We start from the raw sequence: 23,604 nt of genomic DNA, 5'->3' as shown, positions 1-23,604 counted from the left end.
GTCCGCAGTCGCCGTCGAACTGTTTTACGCGCGCACGTCCGGCTCGCTCTCACTCTTTGTGCGAGCTTTATCTTGAACTAAACAAGAGTAAGGAATTCGAGAAAGGGCTCGCAGAGTGCTGGCTTGTGTTGTATTACAGAGGGATACTTGTTCAATGACGCATACTTTACGCTCGACCGCTCTACGTCGTTTCCAAGTGGCTTGTTCCCGTTCATTTTTTAATATTTCTGAAAAATCAAGTATGTACGCGGCTGCAGCGTTTATCAATAAGTAAAGCTGCAACAAATTGCCTCTTTTTATCGATCGACCTAGCGTATACGTAGTGCCTTATAAAATAACATATCGAATCATGCACGTTTTAATAAAATATTAAACGGCCGCATATAGCATATAGAACAAGCATGCATACATGTATGCTACTTTACACTCGGCGTTAAATATTGAAAATCTGATAAAATAAAGAAATCATCGTTTTCAGTATGCTAGCGTGCCCGCAGTTATATAGAGTAGAAAGAAAAAAAGAAACGAGGATTTTTCAACTCGTCCGTAGGTGATGCATAATCCCGCGTCGGCGGCGGCACCTGCGCATATCCTCTCTTATATGCGAATGTCGGCTCTCGGAGTGTGTACGGCTTGCCAAAGTAATTTTGCCGCGGCTCATATGTTAATCAACATTGCAGTTGCAATCATACTCGAGCCGCCTGGAGTATACCATCGCTCCCTCGGTTATGTCCGCTATTTACATAAGTGTACGCTACGTAGGCACTGCCAGGTAGATTCAACTTTTGCAGCAGTCATTCATGTGCGCCGATGTAAAATATTAAAGCCCGATTCGCCAAGTACGGCGAATGAGCGGATAGATTTCTTCATTATATTGCTTGGGAGAATGATTTATAAACTTTCGCTGCAAATAAGAACCCGCTTTTTTTACTTCTCTCTTATTTTCGTCGATTCATCTCGTCGCTGCGGTTTATTCTGTGCTTTTTGTTTGAATTGATTTTTTTTTCGAATTAGGCGCACATCAATCATTTGAAAAAACGTATAACGAGAACGTGGTTATCGCGTAAATTTGCAATTCGGACAAAAGAACGGATAGTGCAAGCGAGTTAACTATAATTGTAAGAGAAAAAGATAAGCGGTAATGGCGCTTTTTACTGCTTTTCCGCGTAGAAAGATGAATACTAATAGCTGATACTTTTGTGAGAGCGTTTCTTCAAACAGCAGCTTAATTACAATCGCGTTAGTTTCTTTATAGCGGGGAATAACAATTTTTCAAATTACCAAGATAAACAAACAGTTTTCACTTAATTTGCAAAAGAAAAGGTACATGACTCCGCATAATCAGCATGAACTCTGCATTTAAATGCGAACTCATCATTTTGACGAATTGGCAAGTCATCCTGTTATTTAATTGTTTTTTTTTAACTTCAAAAAGAGACTTGGAAAACAAGTATTGTTGTTTGGTCACCTTAATTTCATTTTATTTTGCTTCGTTCTTTGTTTAGAAAAAATTATTTCTTATCAAAGGATCACGTGTATACAGTGGCTTCGTGATACTTTTGACATTGAGATGGTTTATTTCGAAGCGGCACTGAAACAGCCTCGAGAACATCACGACTGTGGTAAACGCTTTGTTAACGACACAATTGTTCCATGTATTATACTATGGTGCGGCAGTTAACCGTTGAAAGGAACAATCGCATTGTCTAAGGATGAGGGATCGTAATGATGCCGTCGAAAGCAGAAACAAATGTTGATTCATCGCTCATACCTTACAATGCAACGTCGATTAATAATCTACGTATTTTTCAATTTTGCAAACTATTTATATCAAAGATTGCTGGAAAAGGTCAGTGAAAGAAAACAATTTGTTGTGAAACATATCTTGTTTGCAATTTTGAAACCTGTACAATTAAATATCTTATACTGCTAAAAGCTGAGTGTTGGACTCAGAATAATATTACGAATACAATGAAGATTGAGTACAATATAGAGTTGATAGTAAAAGCAGCAGCTGGTACCTGTTGTCTTGTGCGCCATCTGTGAAGTTCGTTGGTAGCTTAAAATACCCATAGCACACGACGATACCTTACCCACTGCTGACTTCACGCGCGGTTTCATTCTCAGGAATCATCCTTACCGACAGTTGGGGAGGTTTTTGTATTTTTTAACTAACGATGCTAAAGTTGTTTTTATTTTAAAATTAAAGCTGCTTTGAACGTTATCATTAGACTAAAACACCTTCCTTCATTCAAACGAAGAATACAAATTTTGTCAAAACTTGTTTAACAAAGATTAGTTATGCATGATTTGAATATCTTATTTTTAATTAATTCAATATCAGACATGAGATAATTAATAAAATCAATACAGAAATGAGCAAGCCCAAATGCTTTCACACACCCTACTGAAATTTCCCGGTGGTAAAATCATATCCAAGAGGGGCGAGCGATAAGAGAAACATTTTCAAGATCGACTCACGATCAGCCTAAATCCGGTAGCAAAACAGCGAGCGATAACATTTGTAATTCAAAATATTCTCGCCAATCGTAGAGAGAAGGACATGATGGATCTCGTAACAGCACTGCCAAGAAGAGTCCGACTACCCTATAGGTATGTCGCAAGGGTTCATGAAGCCGAGGTGCACGAAACGGAAACGTCGGGCAATAAAATGAGTGGTGCGTGCGATGGGCGTTCGCTCGTTCAACGACCGTGTATCGAGAAATGGGAGCGAAACGCTCGTGTAAACTGAAAAACAATCATTACGGCCGGCTGTCACTCGCCTCTGACAGGCTCGCGCACACCACGGCCCAGTCATCTGTTTCCCGCTACTCGTTTATTTTTCCAATATGGAGTCACTAAAACACACATCGGCGGCGCGAAAGCTCGGCTGCTGCTGCTGCTTCTACTTGGTAATTTGAAGGCTATTTAAAGACTCCGATATTACCTAGCGTTAAATGCTTCTGCTGCTCGCGCGTTCTTCGCGTGGATATTGGCGACTTTGTAAGCACCGATTGACAATCTATATTTATTTCAACCTTTCTCGAGATTCATTGCGAGTAGAAAAATGTTGAATTCTGAAGAATTCTTTGTTGGATTATCAAACTTTTGCAGGCACGTGGCAGTTTTCGAAAAAAAAGTAATAAAGAACATAGTTTTGTCGCTAAGTATTTAAAAATTGAATATAGCACGCGATATGCAGAAAGTACGAAGCCAAAACATACTTCAGTCATTTTAAAGAAAGTGTGATTTCATAAGTGGTGCTTGCTTAAGTTCGAGACCAAAAAAGCCTCTTTAGTAGTCGGAAGTTTGATATAAGTGTTCATTAAAAGCTGAACACTTTTCGACGAACACTCAGCTTTCTCAATAATACTACAAATAATATTAAGTATAATTATGTTGCGGTTTTCAAAATGTCCACGTATGAAAACTCAACTTTTAAACTCATCGTAAAGTCACTCAAATTCCAATTTGAAATACTTGGAAGAAATGGTATTACCAATATTGGCGGTAAATTGGAATTTCTCGCAACGTTTCACAGTAAGTGCCTGTGGCGAATGTAAAGAAAAGAGTAAAAGACGGGATCTAAGAATCTCAATGAAAAGAAAGAATTTCGTTCGAGATGGAAGCAGTCAACGGCAATAGCGGAGTTAAAGCGCGTGTCCCTGCATGAAACGCTGTTGATTGGCCGGTCGTTCGCCAATTTTCTCGACGATGCTTCTTCGTGAAAATCGCTAAATTTCTTCTTTGAAACGCCGGAAAAGCGCGGTAACATACTTTTTCTTATTTTCTCCTTTCTCCGACGTCTTATTGCTATTTTAAACATAAAGGTTATTCGTTATTTAGGAGCTGCTTGAGCTTAGAAATTTTATATTGATCATTGCGTTTTATACAAAATTTGAATGTATGAAAGACTATGTCAATGACTATCAATATTTTATTTTTCAGGTTAGCAGAACAGTATACATCCTCGAAGTTCTTCTCGTTATACTTTTGATTAATGTTTCCAGAAATATCTGTAAGTTATTTTGAGTGCACCTTATTTTCAATTTAACATGTATCTTTTTTTATGTGTGTACAATTGTGCATGCTGATTTTAATTTCAAGATCTCTTTTATTGGTTGCGTAAAAATATCATCTGATCAGAAAATGTTTTTTGATAGTTTGTTCCACCGCTATACCCATTACCTTAAGTAGAAGCCTAGAAAGTGTATGTAAAGCGACATTAGTATTGGTGAAATGAGGCGCTTTCTGCCTAGTCGGAATTGCCGGTTCAAAGTTTAAGATTTTCCCCTGCCACTTTACTCTTCTCTGGCTCTCTGTCTCTCTCTAGCTTTTCCCTTTTTCTATCTCGTCTCGTGTAACCTCTGACACGCACTTCAATTCGAAGCGTTGCCAAGGAAACCGAGCAGCGTGACACAGACTATTGAAGAGGTTAAAGGGGACTCAACTTTTGATTCTCTCTAAAAACATTGTCATATTATTGGAAGAAGTGACTGGATCGATTGTATATGAAATATTTCCGAACAACGATGCAGATTCACAAAACCCGAAATAATTAATCTTACATAAATTTTTCTTACGACAAAATTTTTTGACAAAGCGATTGTATCGGTTGAAAAATAAATGTCCGGTTCGATTAGCGCCAAGTTACTAAAACAGTACACTGACAATATTCATCGTAAAAACTGCAACTTGCAGAACCCGCTCATAAGTAAATAATAAAGTTTTTCTGTGTTAAAACGTGTTTATTAAAAACTATTAACAAAACAAGCCAGTAATTAAACCACCACAAGTTTTTCGGTCTTTTCGTAAAAAAGCACTATAATCGAAGGTTTTAAATTCTCTTTCATTTGGCGAGTTGGAGCCGCAGCTTTGACTGCGAAGAACAACTACAAAACTTCAAACTGGAGAGACGACTCGATCGTTTTAAACGACACAGGCGGATTTCTCTCGTGTTGTAGGAAGAAAGGAACGATTTGCCGCTCAATCAGGCGACAGAAGCTAATTTTCATTAGCTGTTAATGGCTCGCCCTCTCCACCTCGTCTCCTCTTTCTTTCTCCTTTCCGCTATCGTTTAGCGCACACGCTTTTCTCATTTGCCTCTCATTTCGTCGAATCTCTCTCTCTCTCTCTCTCTCTCTCTCTCTCTCTCTCTCTCTCTCTCTCTCTCTCCGCCAACCCTTTACATCGAATTGCTCCATGTACTATACTTCATTTTACAGCATACCGTGCGTACTGAGTAGTTGATCTTTTAAACTTGCAAAATTATTCGTTTCTCGCCACGGAGAATTCTTAATCGGTCGCGTAGCCATTCCCCCGCTATGACGCTGAGAGAACGTATAACGCATATTTTTCAAGGAAAAACGTAGTGTGAATAAGCGGAGCGCATTCTTTTTGCGCCGATTACCGATTACCCTACGAGTAATTTCCGACCGCGGAAAAAAAGTAAAATTCGTCGGGTGCGCACCACCTACGACAATCGGCGCGAATTTAAATTTGAAAGTATAATCGATTCTTGGGTCGTTATCCACGCGCCTGACAAAAAAAAGCTCTACACTCCCCCTTTCCCGAATAAACCCCAGCGTCGAGGGCATTTCTAAATTTGACCGTCCGTTTACGCGACTTCGCGTTATTATACTTAAGCGACGAATCGTGTCTGGCGAGCGCTTAAAAAAGAGTAGATGGGCACTACGGGCTTCTCTTACGTCGATGCCCGCAAAAATGTAAAATACGAGAAGCCGCAGGTCGTTAAAAGTCTATCCGAAAGACCAGCTCGCGATGGTAGTGTAGCAGCAGAGCTGTTTTACTCCGCAGAGCGCCACTGGCCTCGCGAGACGCTATACGGCTTCGACGTGTTTATAAATTGTTATAAACAAAACGGTAATGGACTGCAGAAGCGGCCGTAAAGTTTTTCTCCATCCGCTTCGGAAAAAAATATCACACCCGCGCGACCGCGTTCCGATCGCTGTACGTTCTCATCTGTTATAGTCCTGCGCTGATGCTTGAGCAGCTTGAGATTTTTTTCCGGAGCCCGGCGAGAAGCTCTTTTCGGCTCATCATGACTGAAGATATTTACTTCTGCTTTTGAGTAGCGCAAAAACGTGAGGGGCTATTTGAAATGGTGGAATTTATGTGCTTTTGAAATTCTTCTTTATACCTAGACGGAGATAAACTGGATTAGAAATTACGGAAATGCCATTTGTTCTAATCAGCCAGTCAGATAGTCTTGGATAAACAGTGATTTATTTTCAATTTCGCTCGCGAATTTAATATTGATTTTTAGTATACGCACAGAAAGTGAATACTGCAGTTTTCCAACGGATTAAAAATTGTTCGAATAAAAATGTTCGATGTTATTAAAAGCCGGGTGTTTCAAAGTTTCCAGAAACCAGATTGAAAAAAAAAGTAGAATAACAAAGCACTCGATATCTCCGAGAAGCCGTCACGACGCACGCAGTCCCATCGAATATTAACTTTCCTGTTTACAGCCGGCAAGTGTCAGATCTCGTGCCTTTTCTCCCTTTTCACGATCTCTCGTCGCCGACTTCCACTACAACGCACTATACCTATGTCCCATCGCTCTGCGTCTGAATAAACAGATCCGGTGTCGGCGCGGGCCACCCGTGCAGCGGGCGTCGTAAAGACACTTATACGCCGAAGACGTCGTCGGGAGGGAAAAAAGCCGGACGCAATGCGGTCTGACCTCTTTAATCTCGCAACCCCGAGAGCGAGGGAGCGAGGGAGGGAGGCCGATCACCTCTTTCCGAGATCTATGCACTCGTCATCTGGTGCTCGATGCACTCACTAGTCCTCCGGTGCTGCAGGTTCCTTCTCTCGGGCTACTCCGGTTACGTGTGAGACTCATGTGCCGCTGATGCCCTCGTAAATCACCGAAATACTCTTTTTCAAATAAACGCTCCTGCGCAGGGGAAACAGGGCTAAATGAACTGGAACGCCAGAGAGAATCATAGTTTTTTTTCTAACTTACTTATATTTCGGACTTTTTTATTTCTCCTTCTTCCACTCGGGTTACACATATTCCTTTGTTTATCGTACATTTATTTACACGCTAATATACAAGACTGTTTCTTCTATTATACAGTCGCGGGTGGGTACACTTTTTCCTTTACACGTGTGTATGGCGGAGTGCGCGAGTAGTGCGTACGTGTAAAGGAGTCACAATAATATTAGTTCATAGTTGCGTTGTGATAAATGGTAGGAATCTAAAGAAGTTTGGAGATTTTTTTGCGACTCCGTCGATCAGTTATGCAAACTATAGTAAAAAACATGATACTAGAATAAATTATCTTATACTTTCAATCGAATCGAAAACAAATTTGGCGTAGAGCCGGTACTGCGGTTATTAATTGAAAATTTACAGCGCTGTTCTTCGAAGTAGATGCAAGCGTACTATTAATATTTATGTAACTGCATTAGGACTACTTATAGAACACACGACGAATCATTCTCATTCACTTGAAGTACACTTCTTTGGTTTAACATTACTCTGCCTTCCGTCTATCTAAATTATCCATCGAAGACGAATTTTAGATTCAATTTTTGTACAATAAACTATCAGACACGTATTGAGAAAAATTGTCAAACAAAAAATTCAATTCACCTACAGCATAAAGTCGACAAGTTTCACTTCAAACAACGTGTGATAGCCACATCTCGTTAATGATCACAAAAATCCATTCCCGCGATGATTAAATTCAACTTTATATACAACAGTCCATTTACAATTTCTCCGCATCGCATTTCGCCACATCCGGTCTACCGCCGTCTCCCGCCGTCGCGGACGCCGGAGAGCTGTGATGTATCTGCATGGCAGGCGAGGCGTGATGATGAAGCGCTGCCGGAGCGCACAGTAGCGGGTGATAGGGTAGACAGTAGTATGGAAAGCCGATTTTGCCCGTCTGGGGATGTGGTTGCTGTTGATGTTGAAGTTGGGCCGATGTGGCTGGTAGTCCGGACAGACCCGAGGCTGAGCCGCGCAGAGGCGGGGGTAGACCGTGAAGATGCTCGTCCGGGTGTACCAGAACTCGGACTGCTACTCGACGCGCCGCGTTAGAATTGACTAGGGCGCCAAGCTCTTGCTGTTGACGACGCTTCGTTTTGTAGCTGTAATTTAGAGGAATGATTTTTTTATCCGAAGAAAGCGCGTTGTAGACATTTTCATCAAAAATATCGCTTGCAGTTAAGAAATATTTTTCTTATACAGTCTTGATCACGCATCAATAGTTTATTTCAACAACTTCTTTGGCAACCAAGTCTACTTATGTACTTTCAGTTAAGCAGATCATCCCGTGGTATGCTATTTTGAGTAGATATTGCACTGCGGTAAATTGCAACAGAGGAATTAAAAGTACAGCTTGAAAGTTCACTGAATGCACGCGCAGCAGAATTGTAGCAGTACTAAAAACCTATACTACAGCGGTAGATACTTTGCTAAAAAGCAGGCCTGATTTAATAGAATTGTGAAAATGAAAACGCTCGTATTTCAGAAAAAAAGCAATCTGCTTGACTATAATTCATACGCTGCGCTTGCAATTTCGATGCAAAGAAGCTAAGTACGCCTGGATTAAAAATCATGTGCAATTTTCATAACGTGCAGTTGGAGACCATAGAGTTTAATAATGCAAGTAAATAATTTGAGTTCAAAACTTACATCCTGAGTTGAAAAAAATTGACAAATATAAGTAAATACTTTAGCATAGGACCTTTTCATTTAAGCAATACTACGTAGGAATCGCGAAATCATACCTGTGCCGTTCAATAATCTCAACGCAGAATTTCAATTAGCTTGGTGAATGAAGCTGCTGCTTGGAAATCTGGCTTACCGTCTATTTTGAAACCAAATCTTGACTTGCGTCTCGGTGAGTTTGAGGCCCCTTGCTAAGTCCGCTCGTTCTGGACCCGAGAGGTATTTCTGCGCGGCGAACCGCCTTTCAAGCTCGTAGACCTGGGCGTGAGAAAACGCGGCTCTACTCCGCTTCTTTCTGCCCGGCATTGATTGCCCGTGGCACTGTGACTCGTACAAATCGTCCTCGATGTCGCCTGCAATCATCCAATTTTTCACCCTCCATTAGGAAATCGATTCAGTAGTCGGCAAGATTTATGTACTTTTTGTAGAAAAAAAAATTAATAAATCAACGAAACCATGTATACTTTCAAGTATACATTGTTAGGAAATGAGTGACGTTCACTCTGTTTGCGCTCTAAGCTTTTAATCGTTTTCCGCAAGTACCGCGAAGGATATAAATGTTTGCAAGCAAATTCCATCCGGTATTTAGATTCGAACATTTTAAATATCTCATAAAATCTTACTACGCCTTGTGGGTTTCGTCAAAAAGCAAGCATACGAGATAAAGTCGATTCAACGATCCGTCATAGAAAGAGTAAGCAACGCAAAAATCACTCCGATCTAAAATCGTCCACGCCACTTAGCGAAATCATAGCGAGTCCGTGCAAATGCGCATCGAGTCGTCATCGTCAGAAGGAATAACATCAGACGCAGTAGCGAAGATGAGAGATCGCCAGCACATAAGGCAGAGTCTAAATGAAGGACGAATCGAGCTCATAAGCGCACACAGTAGCGCGCATGGCCACGAGGGCAGGAAAAGAGAATTTCTTTGGCTTTTGATGTCTCGTTCAAACATTAACACGTGCCGGCCGAGTCGCTACTCCAATTTGTTTACCCTCGGCTACTCGGTAATTTCCCCTTGGTCTCTAACCATCCAACCAGCCAGCCGGAGCAGCACACGCACGTATGCTGCACGAGTGCACATGGCTCCGTACTCATAGCGCGAGCGAAATAAAGGCGTTTCGTCGCGCGAGAATAAACATTGTTCGAATTATAACTGCCAGAACAAGCGCCTCTCTCGAATCAGCGGCCAGCCGGAGAGTGAGAGTTTAGTCTGTACTAGCGAATACTCCTTCCCCGTCTCGTAACATCGTACTCTCGCTGGTTCTCCGACTGAGATCGCACTCTCATGTACAATCAAAGTGTCATTCGAGGGTAAACGCTGCGCTATTTTCGATCGTGCTATATTTGAAGCGCTTATCCTCTCTTTTCCGCTTGTGTATGCGGATTGGAAATGTTTCTCTCAACATTTGGATTAAATTTAGTGATTTGTATCAGCCGTTAGAACATTTTTGATATTTTTTCTCGAAGGTGTGAAAACCGGGGACTAAAGGGACTGTCCTATATTAGGAATTCATATCTGTATTTCTAGTCTTTGCCTCAGGCCATCGCAACTACATACACAGCTCCTGCACCGAGTAAAAAAAATAGTAATATTCCCACGTCTCTTAATTCCAGCGAATACACTCAGAATTTATTAAAAATCGATTTCCGCGTCGAGCAAAAGTGCGATTGCAAATTTTTCTGCAAATCACGCCGCTCTGAAAGCGAGTCTCGAGCGTAGCAGGTCCTTGGCGATGGAGAGAGAGAGGAGGAGGAGGAGGAGGAGGAGGAGGAGGAAGGGCTACTGGCAATTTTCTGAGTACGACGCGCGGCTTTGAATCGGTGCCAACTCGTTCCAGCTCCTCCACACAATAGAGGCGCCAGTGACGCTCCGCGGACGCATTAGTTAATTGCGGCTTCTCGCTCCCTACGATTTTCGTTTATGTACCTGGGCCGCAGGTCTAGTTTTCTTTAGCGCGAATTCGTTACGCGCGCAGTTGGGCGGAAAATTCGTTCGGCCGCGCAAATGCTCGCTATCGTTGGAATTTCCGCACACGTGAATCAGAGGATTGTAAATAGAGATCGAGTGCGCGAGCTTGCAGCGGATAACTTGCGGAATATAGGTTTACGCTATTAAGGCAAGATTGATTCTCTCTCTGGCAGGAAGTCCGAGGGGTGGGCGTACGTGTACGAAAGTGCTAGGAATCTCTTCTAATGTAATTCGAGACGATCGATATACCCCTCGGCTATGGAGGAGTGCTTTGTGTGCTTTCACTTACATGAGTTGTGTTAAAACGTATTAAGAGATTTTCAGGCGGGGAAAAGAAATCTAATAATATATCCACACGTCGGAATCGAAGTAATAATTCAGCACAGCAGCTACACTTCCACGAAGCTATCTATCCCAATATGACTGCGCGGCCGCGAATGATTAAAAGCCAGAAAGCTCCTAATCGTTATTACACAAGGAAGCTGAGGCCTAGTAAGCTCGAACAAGTGCTGCACAAAGTGCGCCGGGGCTTAAGCACTCGTGACGTCTGCCCAGTCAAGTGGCCACTTATGCCGTACTAAAATAACGCTCGCCCGCTCGATCTCCGAGCGTTATCCGATTGATATTTACCTAACTTTATTTGCCAAGGTATGTTGGATTTCTATTTAAAAAAAAGAATCACGCCTCAGAGCTTAAAAGTAGGGTACGATATCTCACCGAGGTATTTACTTTTACTCATATCCAAGGCCTCGTCCTGCTGCCGCTGCTGCATCTTCGCGTCCTTCCTGTAATTGCTCGCGGCGAACTCCTCGATGGGCTTGAACGTCGCCTGCTCGATCTGGGGCAGACAACTGGAGAAGCCGGCGAGGTTCGCCTGCACCAAGTTACGTCTGAGCATGTCCAGCTCCTTGGCCATGTTGAGCTCGGGCGAGGGAAGCCGGAGGAAGTGGTTGATGCGCGCCTCGTGCTCCGCCTGGTAGCCCTCGAAGATCTCGCTCTTGGTCAGTGGTCTCTTGTGCTGCTGCTGCTGCTTTGAATCGTCCATCTCGCGGCCTTGCTCCGCGGGTGAAGCGCTGCGTCGACTCAGGATATCCGCGATGCTGAACGGCGTGGGCTGGCTGGTCTTTGGCGAGATCGAGGGGTTCCTGCGCATTGTCTCCTCCATGTCGTATCGCATCGGACTCAGTGCATCACTCGTACGTCCGCAGAATTGACCCTGTATCACGAGAACGATTCACTCTGTGCACGCACACGTGTACGTGCAGCTCGACGCGCAGTCACGAACTACCAGGAGCGAGCAGCAGGACGCTTGCATACGCGCACCCTTCTGGCCGAGTGTGCTTCGCTCAAGTGTGCTCGTGTCTCTCGGGCTCGCATCTTCTTTTTAGAATTAGTCCGGGCCACTTGTCCTCGCCCCCCTTCCCCGATGCTCGTCGAGCCGCGGAGAGAGGCCATAGAAAAGCTCTCGCGCGCAAGGGAGGAGCGTGCCGCCGGGTCAGGTTAGTCGGGCGCTCTGGCCTCGCCCACCGCGGCCAATCGCGGAAGCTGCGCACCCCGGGACTTCGCCAATCGCGCGGCTGAGAGCTTGCGCGCGAGCGAGCTTGCGGCGAGTGGGACTTGCCGCGAGAGGGCTTTTAAGCTATGTGCTGGGGATGTCGCCTCTGAGGAGCCTACCGCGCTGAAAGCCCGGCAATCGCGCTCTTTAACAAAAGTGCCTTTTTAACTTTTTGCGCTCGCTCCTTTTTTTCCTCTTTGCTCTGCCGCGGCAGCGGCTGCTGCTGCTCTTCTTCTTCTTCTTCTCCTGATGATGAAGCGGACTTCTTCGGCTTGGGAAGCTGTTTTTTTCCTCCACTTGTCAGGCAGAATTATTTTGCTTTACTGCCGCAGCTCCAGGGATTTGGGCTTCGAGAAAGCAGCTCGAGATAGAATTATTTTGAAACTGTTTTTGCAATTTTTTTCGTAACTAGGAAATATAAGTGCGTCTCGCGCACTCCTTATCATGTCATGTCATAATTGAAATTTTAATTTTGCCGCTTGCTGAGCAGTGAGTACTAACAGTTTAAAGCGTTTGTAGGTTATGTAATAAAATTCGCATTTATAATTCGCGTTCCTAAATTCTTGTATCAGGCGACCGATTATCAATTAAATGCTTCACAACAAAGCCCATCACATTTTTAAGAGAGAAGGATGATATCTGGTGCGATATTTTTATGCTCTTCTGCGCTCTTCTTGAAAAGGCTCAACCAAATTATGTATATCAAAGTTTTTAAATAAACGATGGAACACCTTTTTTAATTTATAAAAAATGATTAGAAAAAGATATTTTGCTCCGAAGTATTATGTACGCGGAAAGAAAAGTTCTGACTCGCGAATCGTAAATGAAATTGCGTCAAAGGTTATTTTTGTATACTTTAGTGTCTGCTGGAACCAGCCAATTTCAAGCGTATTAAAAATTGCGAACTAATGTGTCGAGGCAAACTTAGGTTTCCATATACATATGCAATAGCTTACTGATTTAAAATTATTTGTATACAATAATTATAGAAATGTTGTAGAATCTATCATCGTTGTATCAAAGTGAATTTTTCTTTTGCCATAAGTATTTTCTTCTATAACAATATATTAATTATTAACAGTACTCAGTGGCAGTTGTAGCATAAGCAGCCCAAGCAGCAGGCTCGACGAGTTTTAGCGGCATAGATGGGACCGCTATACATACATTACAAACGGAGATTTCGACAAGGGTTATAGAAAGTTTCTATGCGCCACGTACTTTCGCTGACAGATACTATGGATTGGACAATACCACAGCCGATTTTGCATTGCTGCACAATTTCGGGCCCATTTTGTTTAAAACAATACAAAACCACGCTTTAACGCCCAATAAGTGTCTTGGAACACTGTTTTACTGTTTTCACAGTCACACGAAATTCAACGATAAGTAGCCGTTGATCAAGGGTCAATATATGGGGAATTCTACGGGAAAAATACATTTTTTTAGTTGCAGAAACCGCGAAAAACAAATGTTGGGGCACGCGCCCGCAACTTTTTTTTCTTAATGTGCATGTTCAGAACAATGCAAAACCACGTTTCAACATTAAAGTCTAGTGACACTGTTTTACAAGCCCGTCAATTCGTCGAAAAATAGCCATTATTCAACGGCATGTACCTAATGCGTAAGAGCACAAACAGAAAATGTATTACAGCAGAATGGAAGAACGGAAAAAGGGCTTTAATTAAAAAAAAAATGCGTAGAAAATGCTTGTTTGATCAAAAGTAACGCACAATGAAAAGGTGGAAAAATCATGAAAAAAGATACAAATTTTTTAACTTCAAAAAATTCTGCAATTTTCATGATTTTTAATTATATGCATAACTTTTGACTAAATAAAGCATTTTCAACGATTTCTTTCAAATCGAAGCTCTTTTTCCGTTCTTTCATTCTAGCGTAATACATTTTCTGTTTGTGCTCTTACACATTAGGTGCGTGTCGTTAAACAATGGCTATTTTTCGACGTATTTGAGGGGCCTATAAAACAGTGTTACAAGGCACTTTTTCAGTGTTGGGATGTGGTTTTGCATTGTTCTAAACATGTACAATAAGAAAAAAAAGTTGAAGGCGCGTGCCCCAACATTTGTTATTTTTCGGTTTTTGCAACCAGAAAATGGCATTTTTCTCGTAGAATTCCCCTTGTCACAATTATTACATTCAATGTAATACCTATATTAATTTTTGCTAAAGTATGTTGAACTTTAGTGCTAATTTGTGCTAAATTAGATTAAGCAACAAAAGTTTTATTATGTCAAAAAAATATGTGTATTCAAACGGCAATAATTTATTATGTATATATATTTCTCAATGCCAGTCTTTGCCAAGCTATGCCAAAACTATGCCAAAACTATGCCACAAATGTAATAAATGTCGGGCGCGTGCCCCAATATTTGTTTTTCGCGGTTTCTGCAACCAAAAAAGTGCATTTTTTCCGTAGAATTCCCCATATATATATATATATATATATATGAGATCGCAAACAGAACACGTAGACTACTACGATCATGGAACAAGAAAATAATTTCAATTTGAGGAAAAAATCGTTGAAAATGATCGTTTCAGTAGTGAGTTATCTGCAATAGAAAATACTGAAAAATCATGAAAAAAGCACAAATTACTTTGTATTGAAAAATTCCATTTCCGTATTTTCCGATACTTGCAATTGTAAACAACATATTACGTTTTTTTGTTTGTACCCTCATACTGTTAAACAATGCTTTTCGTTGAATTTGAATGGCCGAGAAAACCACTATCACTTTTATTCGCCACTTTTTAGACGCAAAGATGCTGATTTTTTGCAGAATTCCTCATACAAACGTTAAAATACTTTTTCGAAGCTGCTCCGAAATTATTTCAAACCCGCAGAGTCTCTTCATCTCCTGCAAGGATATCGTTTAGTTGAGATTGTCGAAAATGCGGCTGCAGCGACCAAGTTCTCAAGTATATGAATAGACTTTAACGATTTTTGAAAGTTGCTCGCGCGACAGAGAAAGCGAGTGCTGTATAGGGAAGAGGGGGGAGGCGGCGGAATATCGTTGGCGCGATATGCGCAGGTTGCGCACACTCGCGTAAGCTTCGTATCGAGAACGGGGCCGCGGCGCTCGCATGTATATAGGGGTGTGCTTTACATAACAATCGGCGCTAAAGACTGGCGACATTGTCCCGCGCCACGTGCGCGAGCGCGCGCCAGCAGCTTCCGAGTTCTGTGTCAGTTTAATTAGGTGTGAACCACAGGAGCGTTAAATACGCCTCACTTGACCCGATGATGGCCTAGTGCCCACTACATGCATCAGACTACAGCATGATGACGAGGACGACGACACTCGGTTCTGTGCTGCGCGTATAGACTGCAGTGTGGGTTACGCAGGCTCTATTGAGATATCGATGTGAATTTTCGCACGACGTCGACGGCCCGATGACTCCGGGCCTTTACTTTGCTTCTTCGCTACTGACCGCTCATGCGATTATCGTGCTCCAGCGCTTTCACACTCCTACTCTTTTCTCTTATTTTCTTTGGGGTTGTTCTGCACGATGGCTCATTGTTGCTGCGTTAACTTGAGCTTTTGTGTCTTCTTTTGGAATAGCATTTTCTTTATTCCGTATCATTTGCATGCATACGAACAAATATGTTGTTATCATGTGTGAAATGTTTAGTATGAGTAAATTTGATTAGCGTTTTGAAAATTTGTTTATTTCGTTAACTGGTAATTTTAAAATTACTTAATTATCCATAGATTGAAAAGATAAAATATTTCTATATGATCTGATTTCGAAATTAAATCTTTTTTTGTCGAATGGCCACACGTTTGGTACGTTTTGGTACAATTTTCTAGATTTAAAAACGTCCTCAATACATATATGGTCTCAGAACACCAAATTTTTTAAGACAATTTTTTAAAAACTATTTGTCTACTCACATAAACATTTTGTGCAAACGTAGGCACAATTTCAACATATTTAGGATCATCATAAAAGAATTATTTGGTTAGTTTTGACATTAATAATATTGTTCCAGAATGTGCCAAAGTCATTTGATAATGTGCTGGAATTGCTAAAAAATGGAACAAAATTTAATTTTTGATTATTTCATTCCTTAGAAATTATTGTGACTAAAATTTTGTTATACATGATTGAGGAAGAAAAATTAATCATCAACTTCAAATATCCTCACTCATTACAAACGATTTAATTTAAATAATTTTAAATTATAATTTTAATACAGTGATACAGCATGATTAAGTGTAAATTTATTTCAGGTTTGTGAGTAGCAAACTATTTTAACGATAAGCTCTATTGATGTCGAACGTATACAGGGGCGAGACGCGGGTCGAATAGCGTAGTAAGCTCAAAGTTGCGAGATAAGAAGAAGCAGAAGAAGAAGGAGAAGGAAGCGACCAAAAGAAGCAAAAGAGGAAACGCTTCTTCGAATCAATCTAATCAATAATAAATTATAGGGGAGCACCTCGGTACATCGCACTCCCCTAAAGCCTCGAGTCGAGCTGCTCCAACGTCTCTGACCCTCCCGCTCAATTGGTCGCAATTCTTAAAGACCTTAATTGGTGCGGAAAATTATACCTTATTTCGAGCTACCCTCAACGAGAGACCAGCTCAGGGACTTCATTTCTAGCTTTCTGTAGCTAGCTACTCTTTTTTATCGGCTAAACTTTTTCACAAGCAATATTCGGCGTGCTTTTTGGTAACGATAGAGTCTACTATATTTGTATTGTGCGAATAATTCCAAAAGGCAGTAAGCCACTACGATATTAAACTATAAACATTCACTGACCAACCCAGTTGTGCTTTGACATCACTTCGTAATTATTAATATACTTGAAATTTATTCGCGCCGGGTACTAGAGCGTAAGTAATAGAATGGCACAGAAGCGACATTTAAAAATAATCTTCGCAGCTTGATTCACGAGGCTCGAGGTACATAACTGCTTGAGTTAGCTGCGAGGCAGCATGCGTGCGCGCGCTCGCTCGTATCCGTGGAAGAACATAAAAACAAGAAGACCGGATGACTGCTGACTGTTTGTTAGTCTTGGGTTTTAAAGTCCACACGTCTGTCAGTCCGAAGATGTAATATTAGTGCTTAGTATATGCAGTACTGTTCATTCACTCGCACTGTATTCCTTTCAACATTACTTTTAGTTGTGAGCTTCGCTTTTCACGACGTGTTAGCTCTTTCTCCTCGGGCTGCTTTCTAATGGCTTTTAACTGGATAATAAGGCTCTTTTTGTAATTATTTTTTGCTGTTTTCCAAATTTGAAGACGTTATGAATAATTCGAGGCCAGAAATCTACTGAATGGGAAGTCTGAAAATGCCTAATAGCTTGAATTATTAAATAAATAATTGGATTCTATTTCGGCTAAAATAATCATATAAAAAACATTGAATTGCTTATTTCACAGAACTCGTAAACTATAATAATATTTATAGAAACTGCACACTAGAGAAACTTTAGGATTTGATTACGTGAATTTTTTCAATTGTCAATAAAATTAATCCGACGTAAATGAATAGGTACGCATCTAGCGAATTTTTGCAAAAAATTAAAAAATATCATCAGTTTATCTTGGAATGGTAAGAGACCTGAGAACCAGTTATCATCGGTCGAAGCTACTAACCTCGTACCTGCTGACGCTTCAGTATTCTATCTTACCGACTGGGGATGAATCTCGTATGATAAGTAGATCGCATGCAAGCTTTACCATCCAGCCACCATTCTTTTCATTTTCATAAGTTGGATAAACTAAGTATACTTGCGAGTTAATTATCGTCATTGGATTTATAAGTTTTGAAATATTTTAAATTTTTGTGCATCGAGTATTAAATAACGATCTATATATTTAATCTGAAAATCCAAAGCATCTCAGTTTCACATCTGTGATTAATGACATAGTAAAGAAAGGAGGGAAGAAGAGTTGAAAAACAAATACGTCAATCGAGAGCTTTTTACGAAGACCATATGAATGATTAAAGGACGAACATATGTACATAATCTAGATTTGCGTATGTACTATGTAAGAAGACAGTACTAACATTGAGCATACCCCCATTAATCAAATACGATCGAATGACGCATCGTCAAACATAACATGATTGATCGTGATATCGTTTATAAAGAAACTTGCTGGCGACGTCAAACCCTATTCAACTTTCAAATCTCTCTCTGATCATCTGTGATTGTGAAATAATAAAATCAAAATTTTATTTGTGCCTTTCCATAAATCAATACCACCGTTTACCAATAAAAAAGCCATAAAAGCAATAAAAATAACGAGAAAACGCGTTCTGCGGAAGGCTTATTAGCTACCTTGACAGTTTTATTAACTTGTTCCCATGGGCTTTTACGACACCGGCAGCACCATCAGGCTAATCAAAGACGGTGCAAGGAGCACACATATATAAATATATACTGGCGCGCGCGTGCGAACGTTTTATACGTAGACACTTGACTGCCAGATGACCCGTCGCTGCAAGATAGCCTAAAAGCCTCCGTGGCTTCGCTTAAGTTGTCAGAGCTTTACCTATTTATAAGTCTGATGATGATACGCGGGCTCGGGAATATTTATAACTTTCCCTTTTAATTGCGTGTCCGCCAAAAAATATTGAATTGTATACGTTTTGCAATATTTGTTCGCGAAACTTCGAAGATTAACAATGAATTATAATTATTAATTATCCACCATAAATATCATTCGCGAAGTAATAATTTTTAGTTAAAGGTTTCGTTGCAATACTAAAGTTCGAATCATCTGATTTGAAAAAAAAAATATTTCGGATCAAGAAAGACAACAACTACGAAGGATCACCTATGATACATGCTTCCGCGCAGACCACTTGAGACGATTTCCGCTTATTTTCCTTAAAGTGCCTCTTCGACGACTGCGGCGGAAAAAAATTGAAACTTTCCCAACTAAAAAAGCGACACAGCTGTCTTGTTTTTATCAACGATTTTAACTTAAATTGAATGCTAGAGATTCAGTCAAACTTAACAACCAAGGGGATGCGTTGAAAATGAAAGCTTATTTGCATAAAAATCTTTTAATAACTATTTTGTTTTATATTACATAGGACCATATAGAAGTCTTTGGTTCTTAGAGTACTTTGGTATTAACGTAGCTTTTACAAGTATAGCATAAGTTAATATAAACATTTTTTTGTTAATCAACTCCTTACATTCAACAACACATCTAGACCACTAATTTTCGCAATCAACATATTCTAAATTATAAGTATATCGTACTGCTGCCATTTGAATTTATAAAAACTAAAGGTCGACTAAAAATACGAATCTTAAAAATAATGATGTGCTTACAGCTATTGTGCATCAGTATGCGCATTAGTTCCAAAAATACATAATACTCAATAAGAAATAAGATCGACGAAAAATACTTGACAATATCCATAATCGATTTAGCAATCTACCACAGTCTTTGCAGATTCTGATCCATCCCGCCCTGATCCATGAAGTTATAATAAGGCATTTGGTAGCTTGGCGCGTTTCCGTAATTGCCGATGTTGTATTCCGTCGTAGGTTCCACGCAGCTCTTGTTTTCGTAGGCCTTCATTTCCGGCACGACGTTTCTCATGTCTGGAAAAGGCATGATTTCGCTCGCGAAATGCGTCTTGTAATCGATCTTCAAACTCCTCTCGTCTGACGCGAAGCTCGACCGGTAGTCCGTCGGCATAATCGGTCTCTGACTCTCCGCGCTCGCGCTCGAATTATTCGACCTGCTCGCTATATCTGCCGTTTGATGACTGAAGTCCGTCCTGAGGTACTCCGGGCTCAGCTGCTCGTTCGTCCTGAAGTCGGTAGGACTGGCGGTGACGCTGTGGCCGGACATACGAGGGTCCGCGGGCACGTTCATCGCGGTTACTTCTGGTCGGAAGCTCGGCCAGTAGGGTGGATTGTAAACCGACTCCTGGGCGCTGTTGGGCTTGCCGTCCTTGATCAGCACCGGCACCGGGATTTTCTTCAGCGACTGATTTTTGAGGTTCTGCGTCTGGACTTTCTCTGCGTCCTCGAGGCGAGCGCGTTTGTTCTTGTAGCGCCGATTCTGGAACCAGATTTTCACTTGCGTACTCGTGAGCTTCAGCGACTGGGCCAGCATCTCGCGCTCCGGAGCGCTCAGGTACCTCTGCTGCTTGAATCGTTGCTCTAGTTCGTACACTTGCGTCTGTAATAAAGATAATTTTTATTGAATTATTTATTTGTTTATATTTTCTGCTTCTCAATGATTTATTTTTGTACATTGAGAAAGTTGCTATGATGCACACGTGTCATAAGCATTTTTAAGTATATTTTGTAGTATTTTCGCATAGCATATTGTCCAATTTTATGGCGATTCTAGCAAACATATACATTATTATAATTCGTTTTTCTCGTTTCACGAAAATATCCCCAAAAAGATGCAGAGTAAATCTTGTTTAAAAATAGTTACAGTAAATTATTGGCTACACTGCATGCCCTTATTAAATAAGAACAATTTTTTTTCTAGAAATGTGTGCTTTTTGATTTATTTCTTAAGCTTTTTAATATTTTAATTTTTAATTGTTATTTTGTGAATTTATTGACTTATTCCAAACAACTTTACACGATGTGAATAAAAATGTAATAAATATCTTACCTGAGAGAATAGAACTCGTGGTTTTCGTTTCGTCCTCTTTCCAGATTGACTTTTCCGCAGCTCTGTTTTACTCGAGGTCACTAAGTTTCCTGCAAAATAAAATCATTATAAATAATCTTAGTCTCTTAAGATTCATTAATCAAAGATCGCTGCAAAGTCACTAACGATGTAAGTTAATTGCTTTTTAATGCTCATATTTTTATTTAATTTTTTACTATAAAGTTAATTGAAAAAAATTTAATCATAAATCAGAACCGTTCATTCGTAAACGTTACCATTATGAACAAGTTTTCAAAAGTAAACCACGAAACGTGAACAAAACTTTTTTAATAACACTCACCATCTTCGATCACAGGACTTTCTTGATACGGCGGAACGACCTGACTGAGTTGATGAACGTGATTCATCTCTCCATAGCCTTGATAACTACCGACACTCTGTTCCTTTAACTTGTCCATGTCCCAACCATTTTCTGGCATCACATTGTATCCGTAGTAGTCAGGCTGCATATGATTGTTGATCTGAATGTCCGTCTGTGAATGATTCTGGTAGCAATCCATGCTATCGATTTCTTGATCGGCACTGAGAATGTCGCGTACACTGAACGGCGTGGAAGCGGATATCACAGTGGACAGCATTCTAACACATTCTTGGAATAGTCGAACAATTTGTAATCTACTTTGGCGTTTACTTCACTCAGCGATTTTATCTATATTCACAAGGAAAATGCGTGAAATTCACTTAACGATTTCACTGTAGCACTTGTTTCTGTAACGGCAGACGCAAACTTTGAAATCACGTAGAAATCAAAGTCAAATCAAAGTGCGCGGAAATCTCGTTCACGCGAGCTAAGAGCAACTGGTAGAAAAACACAGAGTCGAGCTCCGGACCCCGAGGGTAGCTGCACACGAGTGAATGCCTCGGAGGGTGGATGTAAAGTGTCTCAGTTTCTCGGCGAGTCAAGTGTCGGGCCGTGTAGACACACGCGCTCACCGATGCAGGACACGCAACATGTGTGCGTTTGTGGGTGGAGATTCATCGATGGGACTGTTTTACTAATACAGTCAAAAGGACCAAAAAATTGACGGGATTAGCAGCTCGTAGTTGTCAAGGCATTACCATTCTTGTATAAATATTCAGGGAACTGCTGATTAGAATAAAATATCGTTGTTTGAGAAAAATTGAATATGCCAAGATTGTACGTGTAAAATCAATTTTTGATGGTCGGATTTAACAACAATACTGCAAAAATGTATTTGTGTAAAACTTTATGAAATTAGTTTGCTATACATCGATTTGATGAGGAAAATTGCGAGTAAATTGTAGTGTTCGATCGAAAATAATTTCAGACAGCCATGGCCGAGAATGATTTCGGGGCGGAGATGATGCCGCGAGCACCGCCTATCAAGAAGCGCGGAGCCAATCCTCGCCAAGCGCTAGAGCAACAAACGCTGGATTTAAGCATGCTTTGTGCTGCAGGAAGCATTTTTTACTCAACAGATATGGTATATCGCAGCAACATTTATCTTTACTTGATGTCTTAATATAGTTGAGATCCGAACGTTTTTATTTTGATGAAATAATTATGGATCTATTGCCTCGAAACTTTTATTTGTGGGCCATTATATTATTGTTAAGATACCTTATACATATACCGAATAAATAAAGTATCATTTTTAACAATTCTACACTATACTTCTCATACTTTTTAATTAAACATCAGACTTGATATTTGCGATTATGATGCAAAAACAAATGATCTCTGTTTATAATAATTTTAAAAAAATATACGATATGATTAACACTTGAAAAATCTAGTACTATTCATTATTATTTAAATCATTCAAATGGTGGTCAGAGATGCATAGAATAGAAAGTAATTAAATTTATAAATCAAAATTTACCCTCTGTTTGTATGGTAAATTCTGTTCCAATGTTCCAATTCTTAGTTTCGTACATTATTTGAAAATAAAATTAATGTTAAATTTAAATTGATTCATTCTTACGCGAGCAAGAAATTATTCTATATCAAACTATATTTTTGCATGCATGAAACGATTACAGAGTTTCTCAAGCCAAAAATAATACATCGACGGTCGGATGATAAGGCATTTCCTGCCTTAGGAATGCTGAATTAAATTCGCTGGCGCTTTACAGAAATATCTTTGCCAAGGCATGACGTCACTGCGCGTAAAAATCAAGTGCACGCACACGAAGAAAATTCAAAGTCACGCGTAGCTTTTAGCTCGAAAAGCATAAAGAAAAAGAAATTTCAATAAAAAGTCAACGAGTGTAGAGACAGACGTTATCTAAATGTTCGCTTGTCGAACAGGCCAGGAAAGAGAACCGAACAAGACATTTAATTTTCCCACCAAAGAACCCGAGTGCGGCGGGAGAGCGACGCAGGCAGTCGCGCGCGCAGTTCCTTTTTCTCAGGCCTAACATAATCCAGACGTGGCCATTGGCATCCTAAACCCTTGACGGAGAGATCCCGTTTAGCCCGCGCTTCATTTACGTGATTCATAATTTACTAATATTTTCGGAAGTTTTAAGTTCGCCGGCGGTTTTCATTATTTAATTATTCACTCTGCTTGGCTTAAAATTGCCTTATCGTGCGAGCGATTGACTATAGAGCGAATCATTACAAGTGTCACTTTATTTTAATGGTTGAATTTTACTGACACATTAATATTTCGTCACTTCATTTGTATAAATTAATGTGAAATTTTCACGAAA

The 23,604-nt window shown here is 40.5% G+C and overlaps 2 protein-coding genes and 1 long non-coding RNA gene across 4 annotated transcripts; 1 reads left to right on the top strand and 2 right to left on the bottom strand.

The window, feature by feature from the left end:
• The first annotated feature begins 2,858 nt into the window (after window positions 1–2,858).
• On the top strand, window positions 2,859–22,501 carry LOC107981985. Its single transcript, XR_001729632.2, has 3 exons — window positions 2,859–2,912; window positions 3,949–4,018; window positions 22,218–22,501. It is a non-coding gene; the product is annotated as an uncharacterized LOC107981985 (long non-coding RNA).
• LOC100680456 (homeobox protein Nkx-3.2-like) lies at window positions 6,975–12,449 on the bottom strand. Of its 2 annotated transcripts, none has more exons than XM_031929073.2 (3): window positions 11,400–12,449; window positions 8,847–9,063; window positions 6,975–8,127 (listed from the first exon to the last, which is right to left on the bottom strand). In XM_031929073.2, the coding sequence occupies exons 1-3, from the start codon at window positions 11,857–11,859 to the stop codon at window positions 7,743–7,745; spliced, it is 1,062 nt and encodes a 353-aa protein (XP_031784933.1). In that variant the 5' UTR covers window positions 11,860–12,449; the 3' UTR covers window positions 6,975–7,742. The 2 variants fall into 2 exon arrangements, with proteins under 2 accessions (XP_031784933.1, XP_031784934.1); XM_031929074.2 differs by having other exon boundaries at window positions 11,412–12,449.
• Window positions 19,267–21,924, bottom strand: LOC100116335 (homeobox protein Nkx-2.5-like). The gene is made up of 3 exons (XM_001600809.4): window positions 21,209–21,924; window positions 20,869–20,957; window positions 19,267–20,418 (listed from the first exon to the last, which is right to left on the bottom strand). Exons 1-3 carry the CDS (start codon window positions 21,504–21,506, stop codon window positions 19,663–19,665), a joined length of 1,143 nt encoding a protein of 380 aa, XP_001600859.1. The 5' UTR covers window positions 21,507–21,924; the 3' UTR covers window positions 19,267–19,662.
• Window positions 22,502–23,604: the final 1,103 nt, after the last annotated feature.

This window comes from Nasonia vitripennis, chromosome 4 (assembly GCF_009193385.2).
Source record: "Nasonia vitripennis strain AsymCx chromosome 4, Nvit_psr_1.1, whole genome shotgun sequence".
In the NCBI taxonomy this organism is placed as follows: domain Eukaryota; kingdom Metazoa; phylum Arthropoda; class Insecta; order Hymenoptera; family Pteromalidae; genus Nasonia; species Nasonia vitripennis.
Note: the sequence above shows the minus strand (reverse complement) of the source record. Positions and strands in the feature narration are given on the sequence as shown.

Excerpts from the sequence above, each read along its gene's own strand:
- LOC100680456 (XM_031929073.2), bottom strand. The coding sequence starts at position 11,859 with ATGCGATACGACATGGAGGAGACAATGCGCAGGAACCCCTCGATCTCG. Across the intron at positions 9,064-11,399 it reads GAGTAAAAGTAAATACCTCG|GCGACATCGAGGACGATTTG; the intron begins GTGAGATATCGT and ends GGATGATTGCAG. Across the intron at positions 8,128-8,846 it reads ATTTGGTTTCAAAATAGACG|CTACAAAACGAAGCGTCGTC; the intron begins GTAAGCCAGATT and ends TCTAAATTACAG.
- LOC100116335 (XM_001600809.4), bottom strand. The coding sequence starts at position 21,506 with ATGCTGTCCACTGTGATATCCGCTTCCACGCCGTTCAGTGTACGCGAC. Across the intron at positions 20,958-21,208 it reads AAGTCCTGTGATCGAAGATG|GAAACTTAGTGACCTCGAGT; the intron begins GTGAGTGTTATT and ends TTTATTTTGCAG. Across the intron at positions 20,419-20,868 it reads CACGAGTTCTATTCTCTCAG|ACGCAAGTGTACGAACTAGA; the intron begins GTAAGATATTTA and ends TCTTTATTACAG.